The 27,447-nt window shown below is 39.8% G+C and overlaps 1 protein-coding gene across 2 annotated transcripts in view; it reads right to left on the bottom strand.

Annotated features, from left to right (window-relative positions):
* Positions 1-27,447, bottom strand: part of DCBLD1 (discoidin, CUB and LCCL domain containing 1) — a 47,970-nt gene that overhangs the window by 11,920 nt on the left and 8,603 nt on the right. For both annotated transcript variants that reach the window (XM_026065992.1, XM_026065993.1), the window contains exons 2-8: positions 20,204-20,416; positions 10,065-10,202; positions 9,426-9,477; positions 8,593-8,665; positions 6,725-6,858; positions 1,757-1,797; positions 314-529 (exon numbers count right to left, since the gene is read on the bottom strand). In XM_026065992.1, coding sequence (XP_025921777.1) covers positions 314-529; positions 1,757-1,797; positions 6,725-6,858; positions 8,593-8,665; positions 9,426-9,477; positions 10,065-10,202; positions 20,204-20,416 — 867 coding nt within the window. The remainder of the gene's footprint in view (positions 1-313; positions 530-1,756; positions 1,798-6,724; positions 6,859-8,592; positions 8,666-9,425; positions 9,478-10,064; positions 10,203-20,203; positions 20,417-27,447) is intronic.

The raw sequence follows: 27,447 nt of genomic DNA, 5'->3' as shown, positions 1-27,447 counted from the left end.
AACAATCATTTGTCATATATCCATGCTCTACTGGTCACAGTGTAAATATTTTTTCTGAGCCTACAGCATGTTTACAGATAATTAACATGATCTGCATGCATGACAGTTGAGTATAATCCTGTATCCTTGTAGGAACACCAGTCTTATGAATAACTGTGATTTCTTAAATATGAAAATACTATTCCTCCATATAGAATGTTTAATTACATTTAATAAAATAAATATTGCATTAGTGCATTATTAGCTTTTCAACTGCATTTAGTTTCTTTCTCCAGCTGAAAAAATAGCTCCTATTAACCAGATAATAATTTACCTGTTATTCTCTTCTTCTCTCCCAAGTCTATCTCTAACCATTCACGACTGCTGCTGTGGTTGGAAGCCCAGGCCAGTCCTGAGACTTGAAGCCAAGCCTTGTCAGGGGACCACAGAAATTGTTGCCCGAATTCGTTGGTCTCCTCCCAGTAGGAAGATGCAGTAATTTGACTCTTGGAGAGGAATCCCTCTTCCAGACTGAGAGATTTATTGCAGCCTAGGAGTCCCAACACAGACAGATGCAAGTAGAGTTATTTTGCATTTTCATAGAATATTTTTACATTAGACCAGCAACTTATAAAGACCACCCACAACTACAAAATCAGATGTTGCTTAATCTAGGGCTAACCAGGTGCTATCCATTAGCCATAGTATTTGCCAGCGAATTTGTAGTGGATAACCCAGTAGCAGAGGGCTGTGGTCCTTTCTCCTGTTATGTTTCCCTTGCCATTTTGTTTTTTAATCTCTGCAGTATATTTCTGTTCATGTGAAGACTTCTTGCATTTTTTATTTTTTCTTCTGAAACATAATATTTATGTTTAGAGATTGGCATTAGCTAGTTTTGCTGTACAAAACATTTGTAAGATGAAGGCACACTACTGAAAGGAACTTTTTACTGTAAATATTTCATGATTTTCACCTGTAATTAAGGCTAGGAAAGTTACTCATTAGAGAAACTCCTTGATACTGCTGCCAAGAGGTGATATCATGAAGATAATAGCTGCAGATAAGTATTACAAATTCCACTAAAGAACCTGCAGAATATTAAGGTTCTTCAGAAAAACCAGCCAGTGTGATACAGTTTCAATGAAGTTAAAAATAATTCCCTGGCAATTTCAAAGCCCTATACATGTTTTACATTTTTCACTGGAATAGTAAATGATTTTATCTAAGATGACCGAAGTTTAATTTAAATGAATGAACACGAACTTTCCCCCCCCTTTGCTACGTTTATATGGAAATTAACAGTTTGACAGATTAAAGATGTATTGCATCTTGGAAAGCCATAAAAAAACCTAGTTCTGTATAAGTGTAACATAAATATATTTTTGTTTCTCTGTATGTTTTAGTCCTCTCCTTGCATAATGAAGACAGAATTTATAAATGTCTGAAGGAACACTGCTTTCATTTTCTGCTGCCTGAAGTGCATAAAAATGGTATTATCAGATTGCTTTTCACATACTAGCACCAGAAATAAGATCAGAATACTACTTCTGTTTCTGATCTATGTGCATATGACCTACTCCTATTCTGTTTTTTTCTAGCTCACTTCACATGCCTTCAATTTTTTATTCAACCTGCCAATTTTTAAAAATTGCTGTCCTAAAATAACCATGTTATACACAGCCTGACATTATTCTGGTTACTTTTCAAAACTTTTGCAGAAAATACTTAAATAAAAAGGTACAATTTAAATATCTAAAACCGAGGCCATTATTCTTACCATTTGAAGTAAATATAAACCGCTTATCTGACAGTGAACCACTGTAAGAAAAGAAAAAGGTAATTCAGCCTTTCAGAAACTGGTCATAGGAATGATAAGATATAGATAAATATATTCACTGTAATACAGAATCACTTTTTATCTAACAGAATATCTCTGGCCAGATAACCTTTTATTTTGCTGTTTGATTACCTACCGCAGTAGCAGCACTGTTTTACTTCTCTTACTGTGACAGAACTCAGACCAATTTTAAGAGTTTTGAGCATACTGGTTATGCCTTCAAGTGACTCCCCGTCTCATCAGACTGTTACGGGATTTTGCTGTGCTTCACTCTTTGCACAGGACCTTTGCCACTGCTGGGCACTTTGCTGGGAAATCTTTCCCCCTCTGCTCCTCAAACCAGCAATGCAAGAGCCTTCGAAAAGCCAAGAATTGGCCAGCCAACAGGAACCACAGTTCCCTACAATGTAACCGCGGTCTACTGGGGTCTAATTCTCTTCTCACTTACATTAGCTTAAATTAGAGTGCCTTCACCGAAATCAGTGAATGTCTGTTGGTGTAAATCCACATCAAGTCTAAAAAAATCTAGCCTTAAGCAAGTTATACGTGACTAAACCACATTAGCTCTGGCCAGTCCTACTTTGGCTAAAAAGTATCGCAGTCAGGTTGAATGAAAACTACTGGTTGTTCTACTTTACTCAAGGAGCGAAGCTGTTTCTTGGTCCACTCCGCACAACCCAATATAATTCATAATGATGTAAAATAAGCATAGCAAGGGAAAGCTGTGCTTTTCTTGGCCTCCCTACAAAGCCACATTTCTTTCTGGTTTCCCAGTGAGGTGCCCTTCCGACTTTGTTCCAAAAGTGATTACAGCGATTGGCTGTCTGACAAAATAAAAGCCTGTGCTTTAACATGAAATCAGTTTGGATTTCCTGAAAATCAGACCCTTTCAGTGTCTCTCCAGTTAGCTACATGGATCGGTTGTCTCCTTTGAAAAATCTTGAACAGTGTGACTGAGCAATAAAATAAGTTCTGCACTTAAGTATAGACAGGACTCCCCTTTGGACTGCCCTTTACTGTTAGCCACAAAATTTTCCCCTAAGACATAGTCTGCGGCCTAACAGTGGTTCACACAATTATGCATCTTAAGAATATAGCAAATGGGGAATAGGCAAATGGTCCCACATCAAGGTCAATAAAAACACAGCTTCTTTTTGTCATTGAGGGAAAACTGATGACTACAGGCAAACGAAGCCCTTCAGAGATGAAGGAGGGACCTGATTTATTTGGGGATGTGGGTGGTATAGTAGCTAGAACAAGAAACTCAACCCTTCCCTCCCACATCTTCCCCCCAGGCAATCCTCCTGGGCTATCAGTTGTGCTCTGCTTACTTCCAACCAGTTCTAAATTATAGCAAAAACAGTTTTTGCTTTCTTGTTAAATACAGAGCAATCCATTACATGAGAAAAGAAGAAAATAAAAAAAAAAAAAACATGCTGATCAGTAAAACCTATCCAACATAGGAATCACAGTCCTCCCAGAATACTTACTTATGAGATATCCCTTTGTAATTAAAAAAGTCACTGAGATCCCTTTTGAACTACAGGTCTCTAATTTTAGCAAAGAAAGGGATGAGGTTCACATTTCTAAGATCTATAAAGACATGAAGTCATGCTGAAATATTTCTGATATAATTCTGCAAGTCACTGAAAAGGACAAACTAATTCAGTAAGTGATAATTCATCAGTTTAATAATGTGGCAAGAGGCATTTGTCACACAAACTTCACTTTGTCCTTTAAGGGATGGTATCAACCTGTGCTCCTCGTTTTCCTGGCAACCTTCACAATTTTGCCTAGCAAACAGTATTGGTGATGGGGCTGCATGAGATACCTGCACTGGTACCTCTTCAAAAAAGATGCTGCTTCACATAATAAATGTATGTTAATGTAAAATCCTTTTTTTCAGAGTCAGTCTCAAGGAAGTGTTTTTTATAAATGATGCAGGTTAACCCCAAATCTCCAGTTGCACGATTCATGTGCAATTGTGTGGTTGCTTCCTTTGCAAAGGCAAATGATTTCACATGTGCAGATACATGTTTACAGACCTTCACAGACCAGTTCAGATTACAAAGTTAAACCCCCGTGTATTTGTACTTGGATATCAGAACTGCCCAATAAATCTGGCCACTTGATCTTCATTATATCATTTGTGGGTTCAGGTCCTCTCATGGATCATGAGAACTGAAAATCACACAGATAACAGGGCATAGCAAGCATACTGAACAATGAAGCCAGGGAGGCCAAGGTCAGGCCTTAAGAGCTGGTAAGTGAGCGATTCATAGCCTAACTTTTACACTAGAATACAGATATTTAACAGCTCAATGCACATGGCAGCAGCTTTTGATGAGGTCAATTTCAGCTCAAGTCACTAAATAATATAAATCTTTAATACTGAAATCTACCGTAAATGAGATTTTAGAAACTTGAGTAAGCTTGCATTTAAAGGAGTATTAAGAGCTCTTAAAACACTGCTGTCCAAGTGCCAACTTTTCCTTCACAGCATTGGTGGTTCCTGGTAAAAGGAATTTATTGCAGCGTGTATGTATCCTGAGGACAGGGAAGTTACGCAGCTTTAGAAATACATATTTTAAAAGCCTTCTTAAAGCATGAAATGCATCCCTTCATTTTCTTAGTAAATGGACGCAGGGTTTCTGGAAATGCTTTTTCATGTTTCGGAATAAAATGATTTCCCTTCCTCCTCCCATTTCCCCCTCCTGGAATAATGGGATCCCACCAGCAGTTCATCTGCTCCCGTGACTGTCCCACCTGCTGGGGGTAGCAGGAGCCGCGCTGTGCTTGCCCTCCTTTTCTGCTAGAAATCGTGCCATCTAGCTGGTAGGYACCTGACACACACTGTGACTGCGTTTACCTTTGGCTCTGCAGGAAGCAACGGTTGTCTCCTCCAGGCAATTTAACCCCTTTAGATCTGCATCCTCCCCACAGAGCACCCCGGCCTCCTTGAGGTGCGCGGGAGACCCACTCGAGGTGCCTGCACTCCTCCTCAGAGCGCTCTCCGAGGGACCTAACGTTGCATGGCCTGAATCCGAGCCTTCGTAGCTCCCTTCAGCCTCAAACCACATATTTTAGCTCCGGTTCCGTTAGAGCAAATGGGAGTTTTGCCACTTGATGTAACAGAGGCAAGTTTTCATCTCTGTGGGTACTTTTATCACTCATATAAAATGTATAAGACATTTTGTGAATAGCAGCATTAAAAGGACACTTGGCAGCTAAGTTCATGGGTTGATTATGCAAACTATTTTCCCTCAGCAAGTGTACATTTGCTGTCTTTTACACTTCATTCGGTGCTCACTAGCTCTTGTATTATGAAAAAAATACAAATGGAAATCCCAGCTGTCTTTCATTATGCCATTTTATATGCTACTATCTGAATTACTCCTGGGATTGTCAAGGAGCATGAACATACAAATATATCTAAATGGTTCTATAACATCTTTAGTGAAGGCACAAAATATTTAATTGCTTAAGGGTTTCACAAAGCTGGCATGTGTGATGGAAATATTATTTGTTTTATAGCAGGGCTTAGTGACTGAGCTGAGATCTCAGTTCTGTTTTGCTTGAGACAAGATTACATTATTTTTCATAGACAATCAGCTGTCAAGCAACATGTTTAAGAAAAATAAAAAATATTTAGGCTTTACAGGCCTTCTGCTAGTGTTCTACGTGCTACCCATCTCTGGGTAGTCCACTGACATTATACCAAGCATTTTGACCCATGCTTAAGTTTAAGCACATCAACAGACTGGATGGATGCTACGTTTGCCATGGGCTCACGGTGTGAATATGGCCAGCCTCACTGGGAACAGGACTTAAAAATTAAACATTTGATTAAGTGCTCAGCACCTGACAGCAGTGAGGTGCATATAAGGATAGCTTTAAATCAGTTTCAGTTTTGGTACCAATAGGTTTCTCAGTGATTCTGTAACTGGTCTGCTTATTCTGTTTCACTGAGAGGAGGGAGACAGTTAAAACTAATGGTTACTGAATGGCTGAGATGGTATTGTATTAGGGGTTTTTGGTGGGTTTTTTTTTTTTTTTTTTGGTTTTGGCATGAATGAAATTGTAACTGTAAAACTGTCAGGGGGCCTGGAGAAAACATGGGAAGAACAGGAAAAAAATATTAAAAAATGGCATATTCCCTTAGCTCTCACAGGCTATTGGGCTGAGGAGATTTCCCTTCCCACAAGAAAAATGCCTCATGCAAAACCCAGCTAACATTTGAAAATTAAAAGATATGAACCAACAGGAATGACAGAGGCAGTTGCTGGAAGGGCTTACTGTGCTGGATAGAGATTAGGGGATTTATTTCTACTTCAGCAACAGTATAGTTAAAAGGCAGCAGATAAGTGGTAAATATAACACCCTTGCTATAAATATTTTAAAAGGAAAAAATTCTGAACATGTCAAAAGCACGTTTAAGAAATTATCCATTAAATCCCCTATGGCTCAACAGCGCTATTTATTTATTCATTCTTCCTAGTTTTTTTTAAACTTTAACATTAATTGAACCTGATTTATTAGTGCAACCATTAAAGGTATTTGTTGCAGAACATCATACTTTCAAGTACCTGCTAACAAAGTAATTTGCAAATATGTTTTTGAAGGAAAAGAAAAAAAAAAGACGACGACGACACAGCTTAACATGGTATAAAAACGCTTAAAACTTGAAGCATTTTCCTATATCCACCTCCAACACTATTCTAATAAAGCTATAAAACCAAAGCCCAAAAGCCCCCAAGACCCACACCCTTTTTCTCTTGTATCGTAACGTCTTTTCCTCCCCATAAAGCACCGGCATGTGCTATCCCACCTGTGTTTACTGATCTGGGGGGGTTCGCTGTGCTTTCCGCGTGACTCCGGGTCAGCGGGAGGCACCCTGCGGATACTCACTCCTGCGAGGGCACGCCGTTGGCCACGACGCCCTCGTAGCGGCTGATGCCCTTCTGCTGGGTCACGCTGATCTGGCCGCCCAGCTCGTCCGCGATAACGCCGGCATGGATGGCCGACTTGCACAGCAGCGAGGTCTGCAAGGCAGAAGTCATCGGAGCGCAAAACCATCAGGAAAAACCTGGCAAGCTTTTTCCAATACTTTTACTTCCTAGCCACCATTATACATGTTTTACAGCTCATAAAATTCTGCAAATTTGAAAAAATTAGATCTCTTTCCAAATGTCAAGTTTATAAAATGGGAAAAGCAAATAATCTGCTTCTGAGAAGGTGCCATAAGGTCTTAACCTAATGAATATTGTGGCCCTCCTCAGGAAAACAAAGTCAAAGGCAAGGCAATCACTCGTCTTTGCAATGAGAAAATGAAAAATATGTCATGGCCTTGCCTGAAGCCAGACATATCTACTCCTGCATGCTGGCTGAGGAGCTGAGGCATGGCATATGTTAGGAAATTTGGCAGTCTACTGGATGCCCCTGGGTTTTAAGAATTTGCCAGTATCTCAGGTGGGATAATCCTGATAAAGCGAAAAAAGAGACTGGGTGGCAATAACATATCATTAAGGTGAAACAGAGGAAAGAAAGGTCGGCAGAAAAGTGCAACAGAGATTCCCAAGCTGGTGGTGACAGAACGGGCAAGTCTGCTCGGTCATTCGCATGGGGCCAGCTGGGGCGTCTCTACTACTCGAGCACCAGGATAACCGAGCGATGACTACCCGCTCCAAAGGCAGCCGGGCAGTTAAGGGATGCGAAGGCAGCAGGGGCTACCTGGCAGTCCTAAAGGCTGCTCCCATCACGAAAGCTGCCTCCCTGTTAGCAGTGAAGGGAAAATTTCTTGCAAAAATTCCTGAGCGTAGATAAGATCTGCACAGGTCATGCCATGTGCTGCTTTTTTTTTTTTTCTTCTAATCACCCAGAATGGCAGGAATAACTCCTGCTAATTACAGTCTAACGTGGCATTTCTTTGTTTTTTCAGCCCTGCCATTTTCCAGGCTGGAGTGGTATGCTTGAATAACTGGATGAACAAGTTAAACATGAACACTGACTTTCTGGAAACTCAACAACTGCTTTATTTGTGATAGGGTGGGATTTTACTTCAATGGTGTGATTAAACTTACTCCACTGTGAGAGATGTAAAGATTTCACAGGAATGAAGGGAGGAGAGGCTGGAGTGAGGGGCACAGCAAGGGCAGAGCAATTTATGATATGAACCGAGGGAAAAATGTAACCACTCGGGCAACTTCTACACTTTCAAGAAAGAGTAATTAATAAAAAACAGTCCAAGGGCTTGGTAGTTATCAACGGGCTGTGATTAGGCAGTGTATAATATTCATTTCATCTCAGAGTAGATTCCTGGGATACTGTAGGCAAAATCTTAATAAAAAGCCACGCGTTACTGAAATTTATTGTTTTTCCTACAAGAGGTTACTCAAGAGAAGTGCACTAGATCCAAATAAGTAAAAGCTGAAGTCATAGGAATATTTAGTACATTAATGAGCACTACCTCAAGGGGGGAAAAACCCCATGCAGCCAAAAAGCCAGAAACCAACAGTCTGTAGGCATATTTGACAGTCAGTGGACTTTGCTCACACACAGTTGATTAGTCCATTTAAAAATGTCTCAGTGCCTATATACTGATAACATACTAATATATTAATGATAAGAATTATATCTAATGCAGCTGGGAAGAAATACTAACAAAAGCCAAGCAGCAAAAGTTGAAACTTTAATTTGTGCTATGTAATTGAGCAGTGGATTCTGCCTTTATAAATCTTCTGTCTTTATAAATTTCCCCTCGTTATTTGTGTACTTACATCTCTGTATCCTTCTATTATATTCCCAGAAATGTCACCTGCTACGTCTCTGCAGCCAGCAGGACAATATCTGCTGTAGTAAGAGAACAGATCCTTGCTTAAAATCTGGATTGTAATGATGAAACACACTCATACACAAGAAATGCTCGCAAACTAATAAATATTTTAACAGTAAGTTCTGACTGATCATCTACGAGTGATTCTAGAAGGTAAATGTGCCCTCGAGTTCATCAGTGGACTGCACATAGTAGCACACACAGAGAGCCAAAACAGCAGTTTTGCAATTGCATTTTTCTTTAATTCTGTTGTTCCAGAAATGCTACTACACAAGCTTTCAACACAGCCCAGATAAGACRCCTACATCCACATCCAGACAACACCAGAAGAGTACAATTTATTACCATTTCAAATTCTATCATAAAGTTCAAGGCCCTAAGAAATTATAGGTTGTCCTGAGATAATCATTTATCAGCGAGGGTGTGATCATGCGGGATGTTTCATCCCTTCTGCTCTCAAGAGATGCAATGGATTTTGAGGCTACTTTGAATTGCAAAGTGGAAACTCTTTTTACATATACTATGTATATATATGCCCAAATCAGAATTGCTGAGTGCTCTGTAATTTGATTCCCTCTTTTTTTCTGGGCCATAGACTTCTATTCCACACTACTGCCTCTCACAACCAGGCCTTAGATTATTACAGCACTGTGGCTCAAAAACTTCTCCAGAAAACTAAGAATCTAAGTCTTGTATGATACTTTACAACAATTAGCAGACCAGATGACAGATACAGAAAAGTAAGCCACAGCGCAGAGAGCTTTAAACCCCCTTTACCTGTACTCAGTCTTTGTGTGGTGGTTTCCTCGTTCCAAACATGTGATGAGATCTGTGAAAAGTTTACAAATGTAAATCCCAATCGCAGAACATAGAAAAAACAGAAGAATATTTGCCTAAACATGAAAATACATTTAAAGATCTCTCTGTATAATAGTTACACAATTTTATTAGCTAGAAAGCAACAGATATGGTTTCCCTCATCCTTTTTGTCTCCCTCTTCTACTCGTCCTATGTTTCATACACAACGTGGAGTTTCTGTTACCTTCAACAAAGTTGCACAGACCCCAGAACATCAACTGTAGGAATTAAACCTTAATCTCTACAATCCCTTCACTGTGCAGTAAATGTTGGAGCCCAGAGCACAGTGAAGCTTCAAGGAGAACATATTCTTTTTCTGTTTCACTGGGCCTGTACTGCAAATTATCTAGGTAAGATTTCAGCAGCCTTTATATCTGCTTAAGGTTACAACTGCTTCTTGTGCACACGCTATTAAAAATATTATGGTTCATGCTAATAAGATCTCTAGAAATACTTTGGACCAAATACTGGGCTAAAGCCTGTATGTGGAGTAGACAAGAAATAGGGAGGACTATGCTGCTAATCCATTAGAAGTAGTGCTTTTGGATTTCACTTTACCTGGATGGTCACTACTGGCATATGATAACAGAAAGCCTCGTCCTGACACGTGGGATCCACTCTCAAAGTGAATAGTTGCTTCATTACTATCCAAAATGATTTCTTTGGGGACAGGCATCACATTACCACAGTATGGCCCTACAGACAGAACAAAGAAGATTTCAAAAGCTTAGATAACATAGTATAAGATGGATAAGTAAAGAATTTCATAATATGCTTGTTCTTCTCCTTCAGGATGATTCCAAATGTTGACGAAAGGATTTTGACTTCAGTCCTTTATGGGCATGAGCTCCAAAGTTACCCTGACAAAGAATGCCATGAATCCAGTTGTCTCTCCATGGTAAAAATTCTAGCATTAACATCTCTCATCACTTAAGCCTTAAGAGAGTGATTAACACTCTTTGGCCTTTGAAGTATAACATTCTTAAAAACAGCAGTAACTCATTAGAGAAAAGAATAGACCATTTAAAGGCAATCCAAGGGATCTACATAGGGTCCACTAGATAAACTCTCCAGATGCTTACAGATCATGCTTCTTTAGCGTAACAGCTATTTAGAAAAGATTAAGATCACAAACAGCATACCTGATTTTAAAGGACATGGGTGCCATGAGTCAAGTTGTACAACAAGGCAGTACAGTACCACTTACCAAATACTTAGAAAATATGTTCATTTATTTTCCCTCTAGAAGCATCAAACAATTGAAATATGTAATTCAAGTTTCCTTTAGAGTTTGAAATGAAAAAGAGGTGGGGGGAAGAAGAAGGTAAGAGAAGAAGAGGGAAGGAGAGAGAGAGGTGGAGGGAGAGAGAAACATGAGCCTTGTGTTACCCTGACTTAGGTAAGAGTTTTATAGCTTCCAACTGCAGTATCTGGCAATACTGTTTGGGACATTCCTTTTGTGAGACAGGAGGAGTCCCTGGGACTTTTGATAATTACATTTGCTTCACTGGAAGTCAGTTCCTGAGGGGAACTTTCTTTTGAGACTTCCATAGTCTTTGCTCTTGCCTTCTGTCACCACATCTGGGTGCAAACACTTGTCTCTGGCTGCCCTCAAGCACAGATGACCCAGCAAATCAAAGGCAGTTTGGAAACTGTTCTCTGAATTTGTGAAGATGTTTGCAATATAAACTGTTAATAAGCRGTATTTGTAAAATAGCTAATATATTTTTACTAAGAGAAAAAGCAAATAAGAACCTTTGAAAGCCCTCAAGACATCTACCCTGTTGAGGTGAGTGACAGCTTTGGTATCCTAAAGCAAGTCCTTGGGGTAAAAACTGATCACTTCAATTTTTCCCAGACAGTCTTATTTTATTTGTGGTGGATACTTTGGGGTAACTTGGAACTGACTTTTGAGAAACAAGAAATTACAGCCACCACACAGCATAAATCCAGTGAATGGTACCCTTTCTAATAGGCTCCTAAGAGCCTCTTCACTACTTTTTTATCCTCTTGGGGTGGTCTTCACCAGCCTTGCAACAACTGTAAGACCAGCCTACAGAGAGTAACACAATCAGAGCCAACAGTAGCCAATTATTAACAGAATAGGACAAATCAAAAGAGTAAGTCTGAGTTTTGGCTTATAAATTAAAAGGCAAGACCAGGCAGGCACAGAAACAAAGCAACAATTATGACATTTCCCTGGAGTACTCATGTGTTGCAAATGACTCACAACTTAGAGAAAACAATGTCTATAAAAAGGGTTAAACAAATTGCTTAGAAATGAACTTATCAAAAAGACAGCATCTGACACTGTGTCATACCAGACAACTGCAAGAGTGATTTATTTGAGGTGGTCTTTTGTGTCAGGTTGCAGTGGGAGAAGTAAAGTGCTAACTTAGATTATTTTTGAGAGACAGAGAGAGAGGAGAAGAAGACAAGAAGGCATTACATTTCTTTAAAACAAAACACTTGAGAAAGCTTTAGTTCTTTTCTTCCCTCAAAGACTGATTCTACATGTGTACATGCATAGATATCTACAGGTGTGAGAATATTCTCACAAACACGCTTTGGCTCTCTCCCTTGTAACGATTCTCAGTGACCTATCTACTATTTAGGTATAATTTAGACTGCTGACTCACTCAACCACACACCTCCAGGAGCAAGTCTACATGTGTTCCAGCTAATTATACAAACAAATCACATATGTCGCAAGCAAAAACGATAAAACAAAAAAAGTCTAGACATAAAGAGTCATATAGACATAAAGTGCTGTATAATACAAATGAAAGCCAAATATCCAGAAACAGTCAGCTTAAGAAATCAGCATGCAGTGCCTAAAGATGAGTTTTGTACTGTTAAGTAACAAATCCTGTAATGGTTACAAATGCTATGATTATCTTCAAATTCCACTAAGAACAGTTCCGATGCGCCTTGGGAGACTCCAGTGGATAAATGGGCTTTAAGAATCTCAGAACTAGAGGCCCAAGATATCTAAAAGGTATTATCTAAAAGATGTTTTATAACAGAGAAGCAGGATCTACGGAATGAATATTCTCCAAAAGGTTTATTAATTTAGATTTGAAAAAAAAATAAGATGCATTTATTGCTACAACAGAACATTCACTTGTTCCTTTTTTTTTTTTTTTTTTTTTTGCAAGCTGATGAATCCTTGCAAATTATTTGAACACAATTCCTCTGAATTCGGGCAATATATCAGCAGTATACTGCTAGGTCATTCAGACTTTGCTGGGTTTTAGTACAGTTTAATTCTGTGCTATCAAATACAGAAATTAGCACTGATACTTAGTGTTTAGAAAAACAAAAAGCATTATCTCACACCTCTATTGCTGTTCTTAGAGAAGCTGATTAGATACCATTTTAGCTTAGAGGTTCTTTACTGCATGAAATCATGTGCAGTCTGTTTTCAGGGAAAGGTGTTATTCTTCTTTCTCTTCAGTATTTATTGTGTTTAGAATGACCAATGAAAGCACTCTTCCAATTTGGTTTACCCAATAATATTTTTTTACGTTCAGCAGCACCTCTCTCCATTTTGCCAAGCTTCTGCAGAGTGGCCTTTTTAACCCCTGATTCTCATTTTCCCCACAATTAATTTATTTTACATTGACAAACTTCCAAGAAATTCTTCAGGATAATAACTTGTAATGCTTAGAAAATAGAACTGAATCAGGGTAAGATATGGATTTTGATTTATTTTGACCCGTTTTCTAATTTTCTTTAGAAAAATATTGTAATTATTTCTAATCACATATACTCTTTCCTATGCACTTCCATAAAGTAGTCCTCCATTTACTTTAGTGGTATAAAGCCACAGAAAGGATAGTCTCGCAGACTCCAAACATTCCAGCTTGTGGTGTGCCTGAGTTAGATGCTCTTTCTATATACACAGTAATGCTCAGTAGATTTCCTCTCCATTGACTTATCAGGTCTTCCTTTGAATACACATAATGTGGGATGTTACAGACATTAGAAGGCTAAAACCCATCAGCCTCCCTAGCCCTTGGACTTCATCTGAAAACCTCACATTTACTAACTCAGTATTTTCCACTTGAAATTGAGGTGACAAGAGCATGCGTCAAAAATACTATTTTATCATCTACTTTTAAGGCTTATAAGTGCTCCTTGTCCTCTGTGTCTGCTCTACCTTGGATTAGTTGACTGCCCCAGGCTGTCTGTATGAATACTACATAGCCACAGTGAAGAGAAGGGATGATGGAGAGCCTTGGTTTGTGCCTAGTATAAAAGGGAGACCCCTGTTTATAGGGCCTTGATAAACTTTTATTGCAGGATTTGGATTTGACTCTAGATAAATATCTAATTCTAAACTTGGTACCGAGCCAAAAGTTTTTTATGATGCCTTTTGGAAAATGCCAGATCACGCTATCAGTTTTTCATCTTCTGATATTTGTTGCGAGGTGAGTTGCTTTGCATATTTGTCTTGAGAAACAAGTCATGAATGATGATCTCTCTCTCTGCTTCCTGTTGAAGTGGCTCTTGGATCTTTGCTAGGGTAAGTAGGCAGGATTGTTTGGTTTGTTTACTAAGAACAAAGAAAATATTTTGCTTTAATAGAGACATGTTATCTGTCCTGCAACTGAGTAGGTGTTTTCCATATTTCAGTATTACTACATCCAGATGCCTTTTCTTCTTTCAGTGTCTCATTAAAGACCTGACCCAACTGTGGTTGCATATGTTCACTCCAGATTCTTTTATATATATATATATATATATATATATATATTTTAATTCTACATGAAAACTATTAGGGGCTTAGGGATTTCAAATGTACATTATTTAATATTTGCTATAATTAAATTATCATTTAATGCCTTTCTTCTAGAACTCCTGACCTGTTGACATGGTTTAGGTGGCTTAAATGAAATACTCTTATTTCGGAATCATTGTCTCCAAGCAGTATTAACATCCTGCAAAAATCGCTGTAAATTGTCTCATGAATATCCTTTGGCTGGCTCATCTGGAGACTGAAGAGATTATTTTATGTGTTGTTTATTTTTGAAATGTTAGCAATAGTCTACTGCTTTTGTCTTTTTCATAATAGTGTTGTTTTGCAAATCCGATGATCTTTACAGCACTGTCTGTTTTATGAAGTCTAGTTTACTTCTACAGTCAACCAGTCTCTGGCATATTTCCTGAGACTGCTTTGTTGAATTATGTTCCTTTATTCTTTCTACTTCCCTTAAGAAATGCTGTGCCTGGAGGACTCTTCTCTCACACCAATGAGCAACAGTTACATGCTGTTTTCTTCCCCAGCTCTTAATTTTATCTACCTCTTCTGTAAGCCCTTTTTCTTTCTTTTAAAAGCAATTTTTTCATCTGTACCTATTGCATGCCTGATTTGTTCTGCTTTCAGATTCCTTGACTTCATTTGGCATTTGCAAAAGTCTTTAAGAAACTCAGCTTAGATATCAGCTCATAAAATCCTCCGTTCAACTGGGAATCTTCTCCCTTTTTTCTGTCTTTAACGCTTGTCTTGCAGTGTAACCCATGGCTGGTGAGCAGTGTGTAGCATCAACCCATGGATCTTCCCCTTTGGGATTATCATTAACACAACTCCCCTAAGGAGCTGTAGGGGGAGAGCATTTTAAATTATGATCTTTATATTCAGTAGCCTTTTCTCAAACCAAAAGTAACTTGGAAGTACCTCAGTAGCTGGGGAAGGACAGGGAACATGGTGAACATGGATTATGCTGGCCTCACTTCAGAGCTAAAAGCTCAGTTAGCCAGCATGTGAATCTTTCAAAAACACCCCGCAAAACCAGCGGGAATGTGTCATATGAAAACACTGTGTTCTTGAAATTTGTCCCCATCCCACCTTCGCACCAAAACTTCGCTTTCACAGGCAGTCACTACGAAAGAGGAGCGGGGAGGCCTCTTCCCTCCATCCCTGCCGTGCACCCACACCCCCGAGCAAGGGCACCCCAGGCCACAAAAAGGCCGCCCTCACAGGACATGGGGGAAGGTGGTGTTTAATACGCAGCACATGTGAGYTGATGGCATAGTAGGGTCTGGCAGTCGGGGTGAGACAGCCTGGCTATTCGGCACTCAACTCTGCGCAACACGGTCACAACTCCAGAACAAGCGATAACCATTCCTCAGTTTTAGGAAAAAACAAATATAACTTTCAATTAGCATTTCCAAAAGGTGGCCAAAGACTTCAGGAAAGGAAAGAAAAGGCATCTAGTGAGGGTCAGGAAGGTGAATTAATTACAGTTGAAAATTAGAGGGTCTTGGCTACCTGTTCTCACAGGCTTGGGGCTTGCTTGACCCCAAGTGAGATGCCCCAGCCTTTTACCAGATCTGTGGTTTTAGCTAAACAGAAAGACAGAAACACAGTAAGGGTTAGGAATCTTTAGTAAAGAGCTGTACCCACTTAACAAAAAAACACAGAAAAATATACAGTATAGTTTATGCATCTAAGAGAAAAGCATGGGATTTGATAAAACAAAAGCAGACATTCTTCACTTCATAAATCTTTCCAAAGCTGAGGCCTTGGAATACTGTAAACACTCATTCAAAAGCCAACTGTTAAAAAGAGTTTTGGCTGTTAAGAAACTGCTCGACTTGATCTTCAGTGAGAACTTGTCTGGACATTTCCCTGGATTTCCTGAAATACCAGAAACAATAGTGTAATCACAAGTTTCCTTTGAGGGGAGAAAAAGAAACCTGGCCACACCCTTTATTCAAGCAAGACATTTATTACAATATATAATAAGGAAAAACTGGTTTGATGGATCCCCTCAAGCCAAAACAAGGCGTTGGAAGGCGCTCGCTTCTCCACACACACACACACCAGCAATCAGACTCTCCTGCATGTCAGTAAATGCTCGGTTTTTCTAACAACCTTCAGTGACTGGGTGTGGGGAGGAGAAAGCGTTTTCAGTAATTTCTCTAGCAATTTCACACTAGTTACTGGCTGTAAAATATGCAAGAACAAGTTAACTCTCCAAATTATTACTAGTCACTCAGCAGATCTGACATCCGCCCCAGAGGAGCACATCAACCTCTACTGACTGCAAGTGAATGGAGAACTAAGCAGGCACTTAGCTGCTCTTTAATCTGTCTTTCCAGTCAAGACTGATGATCACCTCACAAAATTAAGGGAAAAAATACTAAGCCATTAGATGGGGAAAGAGGGGAAAAGTGACAAAAAAGGGGCAAAAGGGATACAGAAATCTGACAAAAACATGAAAAGAAGGTCTCTAAAAGCAATTCCTATTAAACTTTTAAAACATTCATGTTACACACTTACAGTCAGTGCAGCAATGGCTGTTGTCTTCTTGAGAACTACATGGTTAATCTTGCTTTCACATATCCCTTTAACTAAGTAAAAAATCAGAAGCATTATTCAGAGCTCAGTATTTTTATATGCTCAGATAATGCAGTTCACTCTAGGAGAAAAGCATTTCAATAAAGGCTGCACCTTGTCCATACTGTGCGATTCCCTCTGTGGGACAAAGGAAATATTTTTGTACAATGCAAAGCTATGCCTTTGAAAGGAGACATTATCGCATATTTATTTCTCCTAGAGACAACACGTGCATAAGCTGTGTTAACATTTAAGGTTCGTCAGACAAAGGTGACTCAGTTTCACCAAAACTGATGTTAGACTAGCTTTCCTGACTGATGATTAATAATTTCACATCTAAATCTGGATACCATGCTCAGTCTGAAAGACAAGGTCTGCTACGGAGTCTTTCTTTCGGTGAACACTGAAGAAAATAGCGTGCAGAGTAATGACCCTGAGATACGGCTTTCAGCTGCTATAGGACAATCTTTTGATGGTGATAGCGTAAAAATCTAAATACGATGGCTGCCTTCACTGGTTCATCAAACCCAGAAGTGTTGAAGGTGAAAAGAATTGTACCGTCAGTTTTGTATCACAGCTGAAAGTGAGGCTTTAGCCAGCATAAGCAATGGTTGGTACACGCTTTTTTAAGAAGGAATGAGATTAGATTCACAGCACTTTTGTGCTGGTCTACAAAATTTGAGGAATGCCTAAAACTTAAATAAAACTTGTATTTAAGTGTTCTGTTGTATAATTTGTAGTGACAGACTGGCTAAAGGGGAGAAATCCTCTGGCTAACATAAGTCCATGAATCCACTCATTTGTATATAACCACTTCCCTTTAGGGTGTGGAACATCAGTGCCCCAAACATGAATTGAGTTGCTCCCTGCTTTATTGCATGAATCCTAGCAAAATGTTATAATGACAAATGAATCACAGTCACATAATAAAGACAACATGTGGGGAAAATCTGAAAGGGAAAAAAAAAAACTTTGCCATCTGAAGACCTGTTTATGCTAGTGTTGCATTTACGTGGTATATATTTTGCGTAGCATTTTGCCTCTGACCAATTTTCTGAGCTGCAGATACATTCCTCAATCGAAGTGTGTATGCCTACTGACATTCACTCTCTTGTTTTCTGAAGAATTCGAGTGGTCAGAACAGTATTTAAAACACTTCTTTTGGGATCTTCTTTTCTTATAATGGCATACCTCTTAAATAAAGAGCAGAGACCATTTAGCTAATTTGAAATATGAATAATATTCGCACTGCCAGGTTTCATACATAACCTTTTAGATTTTCCCTTTTAAACTCAGGTCAAATACAGAAATCCCAAAACATTCAAACACCAGTTTTTCATTGCTCAAATGTTTTCAATGCCTCAAAAAATCTGTTCAACTGTCCATCATCCTATGAAAGAATTTCAACAGCACAGGTCAACATCTTCTCAGCTGAAGGGGAAGATGTTGACCTGCCTGTACATGTACATGATGAGCGGAGGGTTGCAAAGAGGAGATGGAGCTGGCAAAAATCACACTTAGCAGGGCTGATAGCAATGTCCACTCACAAAGCTGCTTTGGCTTAGCTAAATGCATATTAAAACCCAGAGCTATAGGAAGACTTTGAATCAGCTCACTTGGAGAGGTCCTCATCTCATCTATGAACCCCTGCATCTTTTAAAACACAAGAGTCATTGTGAATTTATGCATTTAGCACTATCCTCACGATAGGTCTACACGCATTTACAGCAGAGRCTCTGTAGGTAGGCTAATGGGAAAGTCTACAGCAAGCAGCAGACCACAAAAACCCTTAGAGATAGTATGTCTGCCTGAGCTTAATCAGATACGAGCAAAATCTGCTAATTGTGCAGTTCGTTACTGAATATGCAAATTATAGTCCACATGCATCAAACATTACCAATCAGGCCTGAAAATGGGTGTGGGAATACTTTAAAAAATTAGTTACATGCATTTGATTGCATAATACACAGCTATTCTATGTTTACAGGCTGAATAATTGCACAACTGAACTATGTGAAGATGTCTTCAGGCTGATGTGTAAGGAGACAAAAATTCAAGCAGTATTCAAGCTTCACTTTTCATTTCAGAAAAACAATATATTAATTTATCCTTCTTTCCTAAAAAGGCCTTTGATTAGAAATGCAAAGATAATATCAATAAAAACTATTCAAAGATATGATAATGAAATACTAAACACCTATCACTTACTGCCAAGTACAGTCAGTATACTTGATGAACAGAATTAATTACTTAACTGTTCTGAAATGAGGTAAACAGCATAAATAAATAAAAAAACTAAGCACACACTGAGAAATGCTCCTTTGCCTCAGATCAAGCTATGTGCAAGGCTTAGACGTGAACACATCACTGTTTACTCCTGGTGAAGATCATTTCAAAATGTAATACCTCCCTAGTGAAGAACAATCATTACCTTTAACTTCATTTGTGAGAAAGGCTTTAATATCTTACTTGATTTTATCTTACCAGATGAGTTATAGGCCTATCATACTCATGAATGAAAGGCAATCAGCCTTCCTTACTACTAAAATACCTTAGGAGTCTTAGGAGAATCGCACACTTCACTGGGACAAGCAAAGAGCTGGGGTCACCTTGAAAACTGGCAAAAGCTCTGTGTAGTTTATCTCTCTATTTTCTTTTTCTATTGAATCCATTCTGCCTGTAACGTCCAGTATAGCATATTCAGCTTTGGCTAACTGAGGGGATGCAGCCCACTCCCAGCAGGCAAAATTTTATGAAATTTTGATTTATGAGTTTATTCACGTAGTATGGAACTCTGCTTGAACATAAAAGTGACTTCTGCAAATAGGCACATGGACTTGAAAAACAGTTTAACTCTTCTAGAAAGAGCAGATCAAAAATTTCAGCAACAACTGATTAGGAAAACTGATTTGAGGAAGGCCTTGGGTTCTCCCTGGGGAGGACTCTATTATTATTATTATGTGCACAGTTTTAACATATTTATTCACTTATCTTCCTGCACAAATCTCTCACAGAAGTGCAGACTGGCTGCACATATTTAATTTCTGCAAGTAAGTAGGCAAAGGTTATCAGTGAATAATAGTTAGCAATAGTCAAGGTTATCAACACCTCTTTCCTTTCCATTCCAGTCTGTGCTTTAACTACATCCCACTTGCTTCCCCACATACTCAGTCCCTCCCAGAAACTCTTGGCAGCTACACCTCAGCGAGGCTTGAACTGCCTCGGAAATAGAGAGATGCAGAATAGTCGATTCCAGTTTGTCATCTCATCTCATCTCTGTCTAGTCACGAACTAGGTTTTATGCAAACTTTTAACAGTTCATGTATTTACCATTGCCTTATCTTTTACATACCGTGCAACGTTGAAGAGCTTAGGATGGTAAGGTAGCTGGATTCGCATTTCTGTGATTCAATATCCAGGTCTCCGATTTTTAAGATCAGGCGTTTTCCCTGAGGCACTTGAATTTTCTTTTCACAAACAGTGTAGTTTGGGTACGTCCCAGGGTAGTTCCTGGATGCCAGGGTCCCGCTGTCTTGGTACATCACCACATGCCCACATCCATCCCCTAGAGAAAGCAAAGAACCAAGGAGGAGAAAATGTATTCTTAAATTAAAAAAAAAAAAAAAAAAGAAAATACTGACCATGTAATCCTGTCTCACACACACACTTCCCCCTTTTAAAAAAGTATTTTGTAATATGCTATCTCAGTTATGCTGTTATTGGAGAATAGGTAATTAGAATAAAGTATCGTATTTCTCTTGCAAATCAGAAAAGAGGGTTGGAGACATTCATGAACCAAGATGTATTTGACCATCCTGTACAAACAGAGTCTCCCTGGTTTTCTGTTTTATGGCCAAACCTTGCTGAAACCATAAAGATACAATTCAAAATGTAATAGGTAGGCTTCTTCCTCAAATATTTTTCTCCCAGTTATCATTCCATGTTTTATTTCCATACAATAGAGCCATCAGGGAGAAGGTAACTGAATCATACATGAAAGCACAGACATGATTTAACTGAATAATATCACCGACCTGACTCATCTTACTTTTCTGTTGGTTTTCTTGCTCCGCTTATCCAATGTGCAAAGCATCAGGGACAAAGCAAGCACGGAAGAGAGACTTCAAACGTGGGCCATGTATATCCCTAGTGGCGTACAAGCTACGTCGCGGTAGTACACCGGGAGATGCTACTGCTGCTGCCTCCCTACCAACTTGCTACGACACACGCATAGCACTGTTGCCACTGCCGGCGGCACAGGGGCTGTTTTCACGACGATGTGCACACATGAGCCACCTGGGTGACTGCCGTGGAGAGGCATCGAAGGGGCAGCTGGAGCACGACGCGTGACCGCCGGAAGAGGCACAGGGGATACACCGGGGGGGGGGTGCGGGGGCCCAGATGGAAAACAGGAAGCAGCCATGGAGGAGAAGGAAGCAGGTATCCGATAAGGGACCTTGACTACTAAAGGAAGCAATCTGCAGTGTGCTAGTAACTTGGAATTTATATTTTAAAAGCTTAAGACAAATCATTCTGCTAAATCTTCCAAATAATGGAAACTACTACAATAGTGGAACTACTGCTGTATCTATGTGCATGTAATAGGCAGCCCTCAATTTTAGGTCAGTTAGAGCATAGACGCTCTTTACTTAGAAGTCTTGTATATTGTTACCCTTTATTAGTGCAAAAATTAAAACTGGTCCTAGAAGTGTTAATAAAATAAAGAATCCTGAATAGCTGGGAATTTACAATACGTCCTTTAACTACCCAGCATTTTGCTCTGGGGGATATTTTGGTTAAACTCTTTTGACCTGTCCATTTTAATTACTACCTGAATTTTCTTCCACAGTCACGAGGAGGAACAAACTTAAGATTTGATAAAGCTATTTAAAGGTGAACGACTAGAAATGAAGTGTTGATAAAGAAACGTGACATGCCAGAGGGTGGGGGGAAGTGGCACACTGCAAAGATAAGCTCCAAGCTATTAAACTTTGACTCACTACTGTATAATTACACTGCCATTTCATGCAACTCACTCAAGTGCTTTTTCACAGGCAACAGCATTTATTTTGAAGCTTTATCGTTATTACCAGCTTTGTTGCTTGCTATTTAATTCTGTTGCAGATTCATGCTTGGAATAGAGGTGACTAGGAAACAGATCCAAAATCATATCACCATAAAACACATTAAATTTGTTTGTTTTTTCCAGATCTCCTTGTTCACACATTTTGAAAAATATCTGTTGTTAAAATTCCTTATTCTGACTCTATTGATTTTAGAATGCATAGGCAAATGCTAATGATAAAAGGCAAACTGGCCTTCTGAGCAAATCACCTTTTCAATGGGAACATTCTGCATGAGGAAAAAAATATCAAGAGCAATACTGTACATGTGCTGCCAACTTTCTGAACCCAGAGAGGGATGCAAGGAGGATTAGTAGTATAAGACTGGATTATGTCTAGTGGGGCACAAGACACCCTTGCTGTCTGTGCAAGAGACTGGTGTGTAGTAAAAAAAAGAACTGTGCTTGGCCTTTATTTAAACTGTATGTTTCTAACTGTAAGCATTTACTTTAGTTGGGCTTAGAAAAAAAAATAATAATTACAATCTGGAGCTTGGTTTGCAACTTATCCTCAATGGGGAAGAAAAGGGAAAGCAAACAAACAAGTTACCCAAGTACAACAAAATGTCATGGAGATGAACTCTTTAAAACTCAGAAATCCTAGTGTTTGATTTCTCTTAACCTTGCTGGGTTACATTCTGGCCTGTGTTACCTCCAAACAACGCCAAGCATCCTTTGTGATACAGGACTCTCCTCAAAAAAGCCAAAAAGACACCACTGTCCTGGTAAGACCCTGACAACTGTACAGGTCATAGACCATTATATTTCTGCAGCAAGTGTACAGGCAAAACTGCACCAAAGACCTCAGCCTGCCATCCTCTTCTGTGGAAGTTATTCAAGGTCTTGTTCCCAGGGAAACTCCCTTTTCAAAATTTGTCTTTGAACCAGCATTGAAATGAATTAAAGCCAGAACAACTCTTTTGTGCTAAGAAAGTATAAAAGTTTGTCCTGTCCAGATTCCACTAGTGAAAAGTCAGGAAATGTCATTCAAATACTCGTGCTGATGAGAGGCAGGTGAAGCATCACCTTGCATCTGTTACTCCTCTTGCTGCCTCTGTCCTGCCTGTGCACCTCAAAGGAAAAGGTCATGATGAAAGCTTGTATGTCACAAGGACTGAAGTAATATCCAAAAAGTCATGCTGAGTCCTAGTCAAGTATAACTCCTTATAGAGAAGCCTGACTATGGTCCTAAATTTTAGTTTCTCAGCAATTATGAAGATTACCAGAACATGCTACACTAAAATTTGCTGGGAAATACACCCTATGGAAGGAGTTCGAAGGTATGGAGGGAAGGCAGAAAAAAACTCAGGATCTGATAATTCAAAGAGAGATTTAACCACAGCGTAGTGAAAAAGTTTTAAGTATAATTCCACTATTTCAATGGAAAATGTGAACAAGACTACCATTAGTTTTTTTCTTATCTACAATTTCTACATAAAATTTTGATTTTCAGTAGAAATATACTGGCCACATCTCAAACCTTTCAATTTTAAAATATGGCTACTTGTCCTCATAAAAACTATAGTTTAAATACCTCATGTCTTCTTGTTTTTTTTATAGGCACAGCTCTTCTGGCTGGAAATATGTGTATTTAACCAGACAATTCGATGCAGAATTTCTTGCTAACACTAAGTTTTCACTTAGTGTTACTTTTGACAACTGCTTTCTATCACCCCATTTGGCGAGAAGATGATGGCCTTGCCTCAGACATCCAAGTTTCATCCCTTCTCACTGGACTGGAGCAAAGCAAAATATTTGAGCACAAGGTATTCATCAGCCAGAAAATCTAAACATGTTCAGGTTTAATAAAATCTCTCTGCAGCACCAGGACTTACTAAAAGCACATCAAACATACTTTGTAAACAGAGTTCCCATGGGCATTTGAATCAAGTTTAAGACTGCAGTCTTTGGATTCAGGGCGCCTGCCCGCTGGTTGGCACTCAGGTTGTACRAAGGCTCACATAAGGCTGGAATTACGACTGTTTAACATCAAGATAAAATTAGTGTCTGTGGGAGATAATGGAAATAACTCCCCAAGAACTGAGAACCACAACCAGCATCCGCTGCTGCAAACGCAGAGCACGTTTCTTTCACCTTGACTTCTCTCGTGCTAGTAGCGACACATACTTTTAAAATCGAAACTTGAAGGGTTGATTTTGAACTGCGGCAGAGTTAGAGAACTTGAAAATAACACAGGTTCCTCCAAGTACCCTGCTGCCACCCCAAAACACCTGCCTTCACCTGCGCCCAGGCTGGGCAGGTCCCCCCACCCCACCTCTCTCCAGGCCCAGCTCACACACCAAGCCGTGGCCTCTTCGCCATGTGCTCCCTGGGTTTGTCCTCCCCTGGCAATGGGCAGATGGCAGCTTCATGCAAGAACTCGGAATACTACCCTCTGTGATAGCAAAAACGTTTCTCAAGTACTTTAATAAAAAGTTTTTGTGTACTGCACCTTTTACTAAACATTTATCCTGCCAGCTACAAAACAGTTACATAGCTTTCTATCAAAGTTTGTCTTCAAAAGAATTGCTACAGCATCCTGGCAGAAAACAGCTGCCTTTTTCATCCTTCTGATTCATGTTCACTCAGCAATTAATAACTGACTTGGATTCACTCCAGCGCTAAAAACGCTTTATACCTAAGTGTGCTCACATACGTAGCGGGCCCGCACGCACCAGCAGCTCCTGTGTTCTTCCCCATCGTGCCACGAGCCACTTTGCACACTACCGTTTCTCTCTACCTCTCTGTTTACAGATACTGTTACAGTCAAAAYCCAGTATTTTCTGAAGAGCTACAACCGCACCTGGAGACAGCCAAAGCGCAGAAAATGCCACTGAGCTGAGCGTGCAGCTTTGCAAGTTCTGCTGATAACCACCCTCATGAGCAGAAATCCCTCTCATTTTGCTTTCCCTGAAGTCATGACTTTAGCTTATTAAAAGACACAATAACAACTGAGTCAAGAAGCAGTTCTGCCCCCGTGCTTGACAGAAGCTTCACGTTATACATACAAATTGATGAGCATCCCCAAAAGTGCTCAAATCTTTCCAGTCAAGCCTGTGCTCTCCCTGCCCACATGGGATAGGGGGGAAGCCCAGGGAAAACCCAAGGGTTTTTGCTGGAGGCCCCCCTAGCCCRCTGAGGCGGTCTGACAAAACTTCAGTTTGTCATATAGTCATGAGGATCTTCATCACTAACCAAGTCAYGCACGCTGCAAACATAAATGTGCTTGCACTTTCACTGCTGTGTGCCTGAGTAAATTCCAGAATTAAGCACTTCATCTCTAACCTCTTCAGCAGCAAAACTAGGTCAAGAGCTTTAGCTCTTTCTGCACCGTTACAACGGAAGAGTGAGATCAACCCGCGAACGGCATCTGCGCTGCTGCTCCCTGTTCCAGCGAAACTCAGACCTCTTCGCCCTGCCCATTAATGGGCTCTGGGAGATAACAAAAATGAAAGATGGCATCACGAACCTGAGGCAWGGTGGTGTGGTGACTGTTGCTGCTCCGTCAGTCCGGCTGCTCCTGTCCGAGCCGGGGGACAGGAGCTGCCGGGGGGAGGTGGGGGCAGCGGACAGGTGACCGCGCGGTTGAAGAACGACTGCCGAGTGGACTCACGAGCACTGGGGTCAGGGTTTCACAAGCCACCGAGTTCAGAGTGGATGCCATTTACACGGCTGACCTAGCCTAATGTGTAGAAGTATATAAATTCCCAGAATTTTTTTTCCAGGGTCCAGATTTACATTCTTCGCAATATTTTGTGGAGACTGCAAAAAGTACTTTCAAATAACGAAAGAAACCACTGGAAATTAAGGCAAGTCTCTAATCATCAGAAAAGACAGTGACTGCAATATGCCATGACCTTTAAATTAGTGTTTTTCATTCTATGTCTTGTTAAGAGAAGTCCACCGCTTCTCAGAATGCCCTACTGCAAAAGAAAAAAAATACATATTCTGTAGAAATTTTCTTTAAATTGTGTTCTCATTTGTTTGACTGCATAAGGTTCCCAGCAGACATTTTAACCCCTGTACTACAGCAGTTCCTCACAATGCTCATTTTGCTGCCAAAGCCAAACCAGCAGCAGCTGGGGAGAGGTGGGAGGAAGCCTGAGAGTGGGAAGGGAAGGTAGAGCGGGAGAAGAAACAAAGCAACATTGTAGAGTATAGATTTCGTAGACCAAATTATTTACTTACCAACATCAAAGGGATGCAAAAGGAGAAGGAGGTCATACAAACCACAGCATATTTTTCCTGCCTCTTCACAGACACTAYTTACTGTAACGTGCCACTTAAGGTGGCAATGAGAAAGCAGCAAGTGATCTTAAATTGGTTCCGCAGCAGTTCTATAAATCACAAATTGCTGCCATGTTCCTCGCTGTGACGGCCCTCCCAGCCATGTGGGCTCTGGCTAGGGGCCTGCCTTGCCTGATGTTTTCTCCTGCAAGCAGGCTCAGGAGATGCTCTACCTCAAACATATAACAAGTTATGCTGGTAACCAGTTGGATTACCACCATCAAATATATAAAAATATCACTGACAACCATTCCAGCTTTCTTATTTAGCAAAGTAGCTTACAACTTTATCACCGTTTCTTCAGTGCTCTCCATAAACTAAGGGAATTTTAGAAATTATAGACACACATATACAAGTAGCACAGAATGCCTTACAGCTGTCTTGACCTAAGTGACAGGGATTTTATTGTGTTGCCACAAACAGCACAGGGAGACTTTGCTATTCTAGAAACCTCTCAACTGTGCAGAAGTTTGCAGAGGTGAAAGCCTAGCAATACCTGAGTTTTTATTTCTTTAGCTGCTCAAATGAAAACAAAACAAAATCCAAACCAGAAATTTCCTTATGAGCAATCTCTTCCATCATTAGGAAGTCATGCTCCACTAAGGAGGGAATTTTACACTCAGTATTCAGGTTTGCAACCTTAAGAACTAACAAAATAAGTCTCATTTAAAGTAACACAAATGTGAACCAGAAGCTCATGCATTCAAAATCTTTCAATTTCACTGTATCCATAAAAGATTTGATTAGTTGTCCCTTAATCAATTAACTTCCTGGAGAGCAAGCAGCTCTTCTGCATCTTAGGGGCTTGTGTCAGTAAGAGGCCTCACACTACCTAGCTATACTTATGCATGAGAAACAGTGACAAGACAATTCAGACTACTGTAGAAAACACAGTGCCAAAAAGAAAGAACAGCAGCTACAGCTGGACAGTCCCTGCTCTATGAATTATTTATGAAGAAACAAGATTAAGAAGTTTCTGCATTCTATAAAGAACAAGATCCTGCAACACGTAAGGGACAAGGTTTACACAAAAATTTAAATATCATTTTACAGTTTTCTTGCTTTTCTTCTATTAAATACACAGAAGTAGTAAGGAAATAGGTTTGCCTTTGCTTTTCAGGATCACTGTCTGGTTCCATCATAATCTGTGAAAGAAAGTACTAGAGTACAAGAAAAAATAAGTGTTT

Source organism: Apteryx rowi, unplaced genomic scaffold, assembly GCF_003343035.1.
Source record: "Apteryx rowi isolate R43461 unplaced genomic scaffold, aptRow1 scaffold_235, whole genome shotgun sequence".
Taxonomy (NCBI): domain Eukaryota; kingdom Metazoa; phylum Chordata; class Aves; order Apterygiformes; family Apterygidae; genus Apteryx; species Apteryx rowi.
Note: the sequence above shows the minus strand (reverse complement) of the source record. Positions and strands in the feature narration are given on the sequence as shown.